Raw genomic sequence first — 12,374 nt, forward strand, 5'->3', positions numbered from 1 at the left:
CATGTCTGGTAATACTTGGTACAAAATGAACCAAAATAAATAAAATGGTTTCCAAAGACTCACTGGGGTTGAAATAACACTAAGCAGATTCTTATCTCTATACAGATGTACTTCCAGATTCTTCAGCCCCACCAGCACAGCCTGAATACTGCGGGACTTATGCTCCAACAAAGACATTGTCATAATGGATGCAGGAAGGGTAACTGTCCACAGCCTCTTTCCCTGTCACAAAATGATAAATTGTTACATATGCACCTTGCAAATCATTGGGTTTAGGGTTTTAGAAGTACACTGACACAATTATACCAAATGACATACTAAATACATTCATCTTAAGACATGCTTACCTTTTGTGAGTATCCATGCAAAGTCTCCTGAGATGTTCCAATAATGATATTTTTCTGGACACGGACCAATCCTACCACCTGTGCACTCAGCTCAATGCTGTATTTGGGACGCTTGGAGTCTCTATGAAAATACATCCAAACTGTGTTTTAGTTTTAGTAAATAATATTTTTTTTCCTGTTATTTATATTTGATATGGATTTATAAGTGACCCTTTTTGTGGGTATCAGTATGTCCTACAGTGCAATCAATGTTTGAAATGAAGGGCTACTTTAACTACCTTATTTGCCGGCGTATAAGGCGACTGGGCGTATAAGACGACCCCCTAATTTTCCAGCTAAAATGTTGGTTTTGGGATATACTCGCCTTATAAAGACGGCCCCCTTCCCCTGCTCTGCTGGGAAACCGAGTGTTCCGCCTATTACGGAACAGCACGAGAAGGAGGCGCGGCTTTTTAAAAAGGGATGCCCGCAGTCTGCATCCGGCGTATAAGACGACCCCCGATTTTTGAGCCATATTTTTAAGTATAAAAGTTAATCTTATACCCCGGCAAATAAGGTAACTATAATAGACTGTCATTGTTGACCCCTTCAATACAGAATGCCAGTTCTCAGACTGTATTGCTCATGTTTTGACATCAATTCTTCCTGAATATCTGACCTGGAACAAGTATAAAAGATAAGGAATTTTGACACTCATTTACAGCATGCTTGTTCCAGGGCAGGGATTGGTCATGATTGCTGTATTGTTCTTAATTTGTAAAAAGAAGAACCTTAATACAAAAAAGACAGACCTCATGTAAGAAATGAAAAACTATACACTGGAATTATTTTTAATCAGCCGAGATTCATTTTATTCACATTTAGTTGAACAAATTGACATAAAGATTACAAGAAGGCAAAATATTCCTTCTGAAGAATGCATTAGGGTCCAAGCAATACCCACAATGCAAAAAGGATACAGCTTCTGTATTACTAATGTGGTTCTTCATTATTCCCTATAACAGGCAACAAATAGATGGTGCAGCACAAAAAAACTAAAAAACTAAAGGCTTACTTACCTACGAAGTATGTAGACATTGCCATTACGGCAAGCTACTGTGACACGGTATTCAATGTCATACTGTCCATTCACATCCAACAGAGTAGGTACACTGGGAAGACTGACCTGCCAACATAAAAAAAAGCTATTAGAATCTACACCATCTTTCTACAGCACCGTTATCTTTTGCCTTACTGGAATTCTTTTGTTTTCAGAATAAGTTTAGAAGGAGCACATGTTTCTAACACCTATTGATCACTAATAAATACTTCTACATTCACAGCTGGTCAATGAAGATCCTTGAAGTTTATAAGGCCTTGTGCACACTGGACATTTTTGGACGTTTTTACAGCTGCTATTTTTTTCTACAGTCAATAAACTCCTCATCATGTTATCCTATGTGTCCATGCACACATAGGCTGTTATCAACTGTTTTTGGCTGTACAAAAAAAAACTAGCAGGTTCAGAGAGGATTTTTTCAGCTGTTTTCAGATGTAAAAATGCTCTAATGTCAATAAACGCTGATTAATAAAAGCTATAAAACGCTAATGCGGAAAACCACAAAAAAAAAAAAAACGCTTTTGCAAAAACATTTAAAAACTCACTGCAAAGCTACTGCCATTTTTACAACGTTATTTTAACGTCCAGTGTGCATAAAACTAAATCATAAATGCTTTTCAATGGTACTCACTCGAGTAAGAATAGTAAACGCCTCTGGATCCAGTATAAATATTTCTCCACTTTCTGTACCGATAACAAGACAGCACACAGCATCCTCATCCGCCATGTTCTTCTTCAGGGTTGCCATACATGTGATCACAGTCTACAGTATACAGTCAAAAGAGATGCTTACAAAAAATATATATGTACTGCAATGGCAGCTGGTAATAACATTTTTTGAGGGAGTGCAAACCCCTCCAGGTCCCTTGCCTGCCCATCGGCTGCTGTCACGGCTCCCAATACCCGAACACACTATACACAGTACACAGTACACACACACACACACTACATACAGAGCATACAGAACACAAAATACATACAATACATACAGAGAACACACAAAACATAACACAGCACACTATATACAGAGGTGGAGGGGATCCAGCAGCACTCACATTAGTTATATTGGCACCTGAGTCAGTGAGGATGAATTATCCTGTAATGTAAAGAAGTTGGCATGTTCTCACTTTCCCCCACAGACCATGTTCTCTCTCCTCCCATACAGTAATGTTTGGTAACTTCTTCCCTGCCTGAATGCCCGTTTTTGACACATTTTAAAACAACCTGTTGCTGTGAAACTCATCACCCAACTTCTTATCACACAGAGTCCCATACAGTAGCTGCCATGCCATGAGTTACTGCGTGTGCAGATGAGACAGCCGAAGCAGTCTGCCTGAAGGGGAGAGGGGGAGGGGAAGAGCAGCAGCATGAGATACAGACTCTGGGGCAGATCCACGTACCTGCGCGTAATCTTCCGCCGGGCGCAGCGTATCTAAGATACACTACGCCGCCGCAACTTATTTTTTTTATTTCGAATCCACAAAGAATTCACGCTGTAAGTTACGGCGGCGTAGTGTATCTTTGGCGGCGCAAGGGCGCGGAATTCAAATGGATGTAATGGGGGCGTGTTTTATGTGAATACGTCGTGACCCGACGTAAACAACGTTTTTTTTTAACTGCGCATGCGCCGTCCATGGGGGTATTCCAGTGTGCATGCTCGAAATTAACCCAGGACAAGCCAATGCTCACGACGGTGACGTCATTCTACGCAAATCCCTATTCGCGAACGACTTACACAAACGACGTAAAAAATTCAAAATTGTACACGGGAACGCCGGCCATACTTAACATTGAGTACGCCTCATAACAGCAGCTTTAACTATACGCCGGAAAAAGCCGAACACAAACAACGTAAAAAAATGCGCCGGCCTGACGTACGTTCGTGGATCGCCGTAACTAGCTAATTTGCATACTCGACGCGGAATTCGACGGAAACGCCACCTAGCGGCCGCCGAAAAATTGCATCTTAGATCCGACGGCGTACTAAGACGTACGCCTGTCGGATCTAGCCGAGATACCGTTGTATCTTTTTTTGAGGATACAAAACAAAGATACGACGTGCAAAATTTGAAATTACGCGGCGTATCAAGAGATACGCCGGCGTAATATCTTTGTGGATCTGCCCCTCTGAGTACTCTGATATCAGCCGATCACAAATCGGCTGATATTAGAACTAGGACTGTCAGATATGCAAAGGTGGCTGTCCTTACTGGAGCTTGTTCCTGTAAATGGGAAATAATGGCACTGGCACTTACTGTCAGGTAGGGGTGGCTGGTGCATGATGGATCGGCCGGTCAGGGGACACAGTGCAGAGTGCTCCGCTCGGGCCGTGCATTCCATGGAGCTGCTGACATCACTTCCGGTTTATCCCTGGCACAGGGAAAACCGGAAGTGATGTCATAACTCGGATGAATGCAATGTCAATCAAAGCACACGGCCGTAGGGCGGAAGTTCTCGGCGCAATGGAATGCGCCGCAGGGCAGGTCAAAACCCTGCAAATGAAGCGCCTCGTCTGCAATATCATGATTGCATCGACGTGGCACTTCCCATAGAGCACTGTGTCCAGCGCACGAACACAGTGCACTTAAGGATCTTTTTTTTTTTAAATTTTTAAAGGGCCAGTTTAAAAAAAAATAAAAAAATAATAAAGATAGATAGATAGATAGAAAGATATTGCCATTTCTTTCGAACATATGAACATAAATGATGGCAAAAACAGACTAATACCCAAACTGAACTCTAGACCGATATGAAAATGACCATTTAATCCAGTTATGAATTCATCAAAAATCATTACATATATTGCTGCACACAGCTAGCATAAATACCCCAATCTTCTTTTATGTTACGGGAGCACTCAGACTGGATGTAGGGGAAGGGAAAGGCAGCTCAGGAAGTTAAATTAAGCCCTGCTGCATAGCAAAACTCTGCCAGCTTAAACAGTTTGTAAAGGCAGAAGGTTTTTTATATCTTAATACATTCTATTCATTAACCCCCCTGGCAGTATTCCCGAGTCTGACTCGGGGTTAAATTTTTGTGCTGCGATCGGTAACCCCGAGTCAGACTCGGGCTTGCCTCGCAGAATCCACAGGCATGGTTTACTTACCTTGTCCCTGGATCCAGTGATGCCACCGCACTGTGTAAGCGAGCGGGTGCTCGCTCGATTCACACAGTGCCTCTGTGTGCCGCCGATCTCCGTTCCCTGCGACGTTACGACGCACGGGGGCGGAGAACGGCGCCAAATTCAAAAAAGTAAACAAAACACATTACATACAGTATACTGTAATCTTATAGATTACAGTACTGCATGTAAAAAATACACACACCCCTTGTCCCTAATGGTTTTAGAGCAGCTAGAAAACAGCAATTATAATCACTTGCAGAATTGAGCGATAGCGATTTGTGGGGAAATTCGTCATTAAAAAATAAAAGTAATGACAGCGACAATTCTGCAACTGAGTACATTTCAGTGATATTGAGTTGATTACATTATTGAATAATTTTTATTATAATTATATTATTATTTGTTATAATTATTTATTATATTGTAATTTATAATTTTGTTTTAAAAAAAAAAAATCATACCCAGGATGCCTACTAGACTCTTGTTTGGTCATATTTAAGTGAGTTATTCCTAAGAATTACAGGCCTACAGTATAAAATGCCAAATTTCCTTGCAAATAATGGTACCGCTTACAGCACCTAAAATCATCATACCGCTAGGGAGGTTAAAGCGGGAGTTCACCCATAAAACAATTTTTCCCCTTAGATGGATGCTCGTTTTGTCTAGGGGAATCGGCTAGTTGTTTAAAAATATGAGCTGTACTTACCGTTTTCGAGATGCATCTTCTCCGTCGCTTCCGGGTATGGGTCTTCGGGAGCGGGCGTTCCTTCTTGATTGACAGTCTTCAGAGAGGCTTCCGACGGTCGCATCCATCGCGTCACTAGTAGCCGAAAGAAGCCGAACGTCGGTGCGGCTCTATACTGCGCCTGCGCACCGACGTTCGGCTTCTTTCGGAAAATCGTGACGCGATGGATGCGACCGTCGGAAGCCTCTCGGAAGACTGTCAATCAAAATAGGAACGCCCAGTCCCGCAGCCCATACCCGGAAGCGGCGGAGAAGATGCATCTCGTAAACGGTAAGTACAGCTCATATTTTAAAACAACTAGCCGATTCCCCTAGACAAAATGAGCATCCATCTAAGGCAGGGATATGCAATTAGCGGACCTCCAGCTGTTGCAAAACTACAAGGCCCATCATGCTTCTGACTCTGGTGTCATGCTTGTGGCTGTCAGAGTCTTGCTATGCCTCATGGGAATTGTAGTTCTGCAACAGCTGGAGGTCCGCTAATTGCATATCCCTGATCTAAGGGGAAAAAGTGTTATGTACGGGTGAACCCCCGCTTTAAGATAAAAAGCCCCTCTAAGCATAAAAATAGGATTTCAATACTCACTGTAAAATCCCTTTCTTGGAGTGTATTGAGGGATGAAGGAAGGCATTTATAGTGAGGGGAAAAAAGTATTTGATCCCTTGCCGATTGTGTACGTTTGTCCACTGACAAAGAAATGATCAGTCTATAATTTTAATGGAAGGTTTATTTTAACAGTGAGAGACAGAATAAAAAAAAAAAAAATATCCAGAAAAACGCATTTCAAAAAATAGATTTGCATTTCATGAGTGAAATAAGTATTTAATCCCCTATCAATCAGCAACATTTGTGACTCCCAGGTGTCTTCTATACAGGTAATGAGCTGAGATTAGAAGCACCCTCTTAGGGAGTTCTCCTAATCTCAGCTTGTTACCTGTATAAAACACACCTGTCCACAGAAGCAATCAATCAGATTCCAATCTCTCTACCATGGCCAGCAGCTTGGTGAGAGGGTGACAACAGTTGGTGCAATTATTCGCAAATGGAAGAAACACAAAATAACTGTCAATCTCCCTCAGTCTGGGGCTCCATGCAAGATCTCATCTTGTAGAGTTTCAATGATCATGAGAACGGTGAGGAATCAGCCCAGAACTACATGGAAGAATCTTGTCAATGATCTTAAGGCAGCTGGGACCTTAGTCACTAAGAAAACAATCGATAACACACTACGCCGTGAAGGACTGAAATCCTGCAGTGCCTGCAAGGTCCCCCTGCTCAAGAAAGTACATGTACAGGCCCGTCTGAAGTTTGCTAATGATGATGCTGATTCCACAAATCACAGAGGAACAAACAAAAAACCACGTTAGAGCAGGGGTTGACAAATTTGCTTGGAATCTAGGAGCCAGCTAAAAAAGTTAGGAGCCAGAAAACGCGCCCCGTCGCGACGAGCTTGCGCGCAGAAGCGAACACATACATGAGCAGCGACCGCATATGTAAACGGTGTTCAAACCACACATGTAAGGTATCGCCGCGATTGGTAGAGCGAGAGCAATAATTCTAGCCCTAGACCTCCTCTAACTCAAAACATGCAACCTGTAGATTTTTTTAAAGTCGCCTATGGAGATTTTAAAGGGTAAAAGTTTGACGCCATTCCACGAGCGGACGTAATTTTGAAGCGTGACATGTTGGGTATCAATTTACTCGACGTAACATTATCTTTCATAATATAAAAAAAAAAATGGGGATAATTTTACTGTTGTCTTATTTTTTAATTAAAAAAAGTGTAATTTTTTCCCCAAAAAAGTGCGCTTGCAAGACCGCTGCGCAAATACGGCATGACAGAAAGTATTGCAACGATCGCCATTTTATTCTCTAGGGTGTTAGGATAAAAAATATATATAATGTTTGGGGGTTCTAGCTAGAGGGAAGAAGATGGCAGTGAAAATATTGAAAAATTACATTAGAATTGCTGTTTAACTTGTAATGCTTAACTTGTAATACCAACGGCCACCACCAGATGGCGCCAGCTTACACATCTGGTGGTAATAACTTGTAATACCAACGGCTCACCACCAGATGGTGCCAGCTCACCAAAAAAAAAGCCTTATCTTTTTGCCCCCCCTTCCAAGCCAAGTCGCCAGGACCCTATTTCTAGTCGCCATGGCGACCTGGCGCCCGGGATTTGTCGACCCCTGTGTTAGAGACCTCCTGGATCAAGGAATGAGAAGGCAGCGATCTCTTGAACAAGATCGCAAGAGTGAAGACCTGACTCACAACAAGTGAAGTAGGCCTTTCACATACTTGCAAAAAGTAGACTGTCTAGCTTTTAGCTACTCATGACATTAAAGCTAGTGACCATGAAGAAGGATAGCAAAATCAATAGTAAAATCAATTTGTGAGTCATAAGATTTGGACAATCTGGAAGAACCCACAGATTGTCCACCAGGAGACATTTTTAGGATCACCAGAATGCCCTCCAATTTGACTCTGTAAAGGAGGCAAGAAAGGAGATTCAGGGGGGGAAAAGTATAGATCAGATTTACCAGAGTATCCATTTCTACATGAGGATCTCTGTATCTGGAGACAAACCTTCCCAGTTTGCTGTTGAACCTGGAAGTCAGAAGGTCCACATTTAGCATCACCCACCTGTTACATGTTCTGCAACACCTCTGGGTGTAGGGACCACTCTCCTGGGTCCAGTAGATGTGCTGGCTGAGGAAGGCTGCTTGCCAATTGTTCAAGCCTAGGATGTAAACTGCTGACAAGGCTGGAACGTGAATTTCTGCCCAGGAAAGGATCTGCTTCAATTCACCAACCAGGTAAGCCTGGCAGGAATCGTCTAATTGTCTGAAGTTCCAGAACGTGGATCGGGATACAAGGTTCCTCCTGAGATGTGTGCTAACCTGGTGGCCAATTACAAGAAACATCTGACCTCTGCCATTGCCAACAAGGGTTTTGCCACCATGTACCAAGTCATGTTTTGCGAAGGGGTCAAATACTTATTTCACTCATGAAAATGCAAATCAATTTATAACTTTTTTTTAAATGTGTTTTTGTGGATTTTCTTTTTGGTTGTTATTCTGTCTCACTCTTAAAATAAACCTACCATTAAAATTATAGACTGAACATTTCTTTGTCAGCGGGCAAATGTACAAAATCAGCAGCGGATCAAATACTTTTTTCCCTCACCGTACATCTGTTAGGATGTCCAAAAGCAGCTCAACTGAGGGGTGCGCGACAACAAAATGCTAACAAGCCAAGGAGCTTTAACTGTGTGCCTAGCCTCTGTTTTATTACAGTGTGGGGGATGCTTTTACTAGGGAAAGACATGGATCCATTTCCCTTAATTGTAGAGACACAGGATCCATGCCTTCCCTCCTGTCAGAACAGCGATCTCCTTTGTTTACATAGAGGCAGAACAGTGATCTGCCTCTATGCTGGATGATCAGCGAGTGCCAGTGGACATCGAATCCACAGTACCCACAGATCGAATCCACAGTACCCACAGATCAGCTTCCACTGTGTATTATTACAGGGGGAGTTGGCCGCTGGCTGTGCGTATGCGTGCCCCCCTACCCAGAAGTGCCACCTTTCCACAGTACATGCAAGTTATTCAGTCGGCACGTGGTTAAGTATGGCCAAAGTTTTTTGGATATACTTCTCCTATGGATCATAGGAGTGCAGTTTTTTCTACACTCTTTACAGTCGGGATCCACCCAGATGCCTGGAACAGGAGCTGACTCAGCCGCTCAGCTACACCACTGGAAGACTGAGCCAGCTGCTTCCTCCCCAGCCCAGCGCTTCAGTGACCACTGGAGGGGCAGAGAGGAGAGCTGGTAACTGACAGTCACAGCTCTTTGCTCAGAGCGGAGGGGGGAGAACTGAGCGATCAGTGGCATTTGATCACTCAGTTCTCAGTGCAGATGCAGCAGGGAACACTTAGGTGAGTACAGTGGGGGAAAAAAAGTATTTAGTCAGCCACCGATTGTGCAAGTTCTTCCACTTAAAAAGATGAGAGAGGCCTGTAATTGTCATCATAGGTATACCTCAACTATGAGAGACAAAATGTGTTAACAAATCCAGACAGACAATCACATTGTCTGATTTGGAAAGAATGTATTTGCAAATTATGGTGGAAAAAAAGTATTTGGTCAATATCAAAAGTTCATCTCAATACTTTGTTACATATCATTTTCTGTAAGTCTTCACAAGGTTGTCACACACTGTTGCTGGTATGTTGGCCCATTCCTCCAGAGCAGTGATATTTTGGGGCTGTCGCTGGGCAACACAGACTTTCAACTCCCTCCAAAGGTTTTCTTTGGGGTTGAGATCTGGAGACTGGCTAGGCCACTCCAGGACCTTGAAATGCTTCTTACGAAGCCACTCCTTTGTTGCCTGGGCGGTGTGTTTGGCATCATTGTCATGCTGAAAGACCCAGCCACGTTTCATCTTAAATTTCCTTGCTGATGGGAGGAGGTTTGCACTCAAAATCTCACGATACTTGGCCCCATTCATTCTTTCATGTACATGGATCAGACGTCCTGTTCCCTTTGCAGAGAAACCGCCCAAAGCATAATGTTGTCACCCCCATGCTTCACAGTAGGTATGGTGTTCTTTGGTTGCAACTCAGCATTCTCGCTCTCCTCCAAACACGATGAGTTGTGTTTCTACCAAACAGTTCTACTTTGGTTTCATCTGACCATATGATATTCTCCCAATTCTCTTCTGGGTCATCCAAATGCTCTCTAGTAAACCTCAGACGGGCCCGGACATGTACTGGCTTAAGCAGGGGAACATGTCTGGCACTGTAGGATCTGAGTCCCTGGCGGCGTAGTGTTACTAATGGTAGCCTGTGTTACGTTGGACCCAGCTCTCTGCAGGTCATTCACTAGGTCCTACTGTGTGGTTCTTGGATTTTTGCTCACCGTTCTTGTGATCATTTTGACCCCACGGGGTGAGATCTTGCGTGGAGCCCCAGATCGAGGGAGATTATCAGTGGTCTTGTATGTCTTCCATTTTCTAATTATTGCTCCCACAGTTGATTTCTTCACACCAAGCTGCTTGCCTTTTGCAGATTCAGTCTTCCCATCCTGGTGCAGGTCTACAATTTTGTTTCTGGTGTTGTTCGACAGCTCTTTGGCCTTCACCATAGTGGAGTTTGGAGTGTGACTGAGGTTGTGGACAGGTGTCTTTTATACTGATAACAAGTTCAAACAGGTGCCATTAATACAGGTAATGAATGGAGGACAGAGGAGCCTCTTAAATAAGAAAATACAGGTCTGTGAGCCAGAAATCATGCTTGTTTGTAGGTGACTAAATACTTATTTTCCACCATAATTTGCAAATAAATTCTTTCCAATCAGACAATGTGATTGTCTGGATTTGTTTCCACATTTTGCCTCTCATAGTTGAGGTATACCTATGATGACAATTACAGGCCTATCATCTTTTTAAGTGGGAGAACTTGCACAATTGGTGGCTGACTAAATACTTTTTTGCCCCACTGTATAACGTTTTTTTTTTTTAAAACAAATTCCATACAAGCTCCAAAGCCTATGTATATGTGTTTGCTGCTCCACTTTCTGTTGCTGGTCAATGATACCAAAAAATACACTCTCAATAATGCATCACGCAAGAATTAAAAATAAATAAAAAGTAGATGGTTACCTGTCGTTTCAGAGGTACTTGTTTATATGTGTTTACAAAGGCATCCATTTCCTGTGGATCAAGCATCAGGAACCTGCAGAAGAGTAGAGAGCCAGATGGTCATTGTGGAGTAAGGTGCTCAGCCTATTAAGGAAAATCTATACCAGGGGTCCTCAAACGTTTTAAACAGGGGGCCAGTTCACTGTCCCTCAGACTGTTGGGGGGGCGGACTATAGTTTAACAAAATATGAACCTATGCACACATCTTATTTGAAGTGCAAAAAAACAATACAATATTTAAAATAAAGAACAATTTTAATCAACATAAACTTATTAGTATTTCACAGACTCCCCTCATCACAGAACCCCTCCCCAACACACACCCCCCTCATCACGGAACCCCGCCCACCACAGATTTCCCCCCCCCTCATCAAAGATTCCCCCCATATTAGGCCCCCCCATCACAAAGCCCCTCCAACACAAACTTCTCTCCGTCACACAGCCCCCAATAACTGACCCCCATCACAAAGCCCCCCACCACAAACTCCTCTCCATCAAAAAGCCCCCATAACAGATCCTCCCCATCATAAAGCCCCCCAACACAAACTCCTCTCCATCACAAATCCCAGAATAACAGACCCCCCCATCACAGACTCCTCTCCATTAAAGATTCCCCCCATCAGAAAGCCCCCATATCAGATCCCCCATCACAGACTCCTCCATCACAAAGCCTACCCAACACAAACTCCTCTGCTCACATAGCCCCCCATAACAGACCCCTCCCATCACAGATCTCCCCCTATCACAGATCCCCCACCATCAATATTACACTGTCGCCCCTTCTATAACATCCCAGCACTCTGCCTCTCTGCTACCTCAATCACACAAGACGCAAAGCATGGCAGGTCCGGACAAAGGGCGGGACTTTGCTAGTGAAAGGCACCGGTGTTTGATTGCCGAAATCGCCCCACTGCTTAACTCAAAAGACCCACCTTCTGTCCGGACCTGTCATGTTATTCATCTTGCGTGATAAAAAGGTAGCAGAGGGGAGGGGGATTGCTGCGATATTAAAGGTGCAGTCCGCGGGCTGGGTAAATCACACTGGTGGGCCAGATCTGGCCCGCAGGCCATAGTTTAAGAACCCCAGATCTAAACCATTATAATGTTATTTTTTTTATTTTTTAAAAGAAATCTGAAATATACATACCGCAATGATCTCACTGAGAGAGGAATCTCTGCTTTATCCCTGCACAAAGAAACAAAAATCACACAGTACTAGACTTGGAATATTGCGTAGCAGCAATATAAGCAGAACTCAATGTTAAGCAGCAGTGTCAAATCCAAACAACATTTTAGGATGTATAAAAAAAAAGTGAGAAAAAAACAAAACAAATGATGCCAGCGTTGCTCTAC

General features: G+C 43.2%; 1 protein-coding gene across 3 annotated transcripts in view; it reads right to left on the reverse strand.

Moving 5' to 3' along the window:
• The window catches only part of BBS1 (Bardet-Biedl syndrome 1), a 52,348-nt gene that overhangs the window by 26,615 nt on the left and 13,359 nt on the right, over positions 1-12,374 (reverse strand). For all 3 annotated transcript variants that reach the window (XM_040328894.1, XM_040328892.1, XM_040328895.1), the window contains 6 exons: positions 12,169-12,207; positions 10,983-11,055; positions 2,078-2,209; positions 1,406-1,512; positions 348-468; positions 64-222 (listed from right to left, as the gene is read on the reverse strand). In XM_040328894.1, coding sequence (XP_040184828.1) covers positions 64-222; positions 348-468; positions 1,406-1,512; positions 2,078-2,209; positions 10,983-11,055; positions 12,169-12,207 — 631 coding nt within the window. The remainder of the gene's footprint in view (positions 1-63; positions 223-347; positions 469-1,405; positions 1,513-2,077; positions 2,210-10,982; positions 11,056-12,168; positions 12,208-12,374) is intronic.

Source organism: Rana temporaria, chromosome 11 (genome assembly GCF_905171775.1).
Source record: "Rana temporaria chromosome 11, aRanTem1.1, whole genome shotgun sequence".
NCBI lineage: Eukaryota > Metazoa > Chordata > Amphibia > Anura > Ranidae > Rana > Rana temporaria.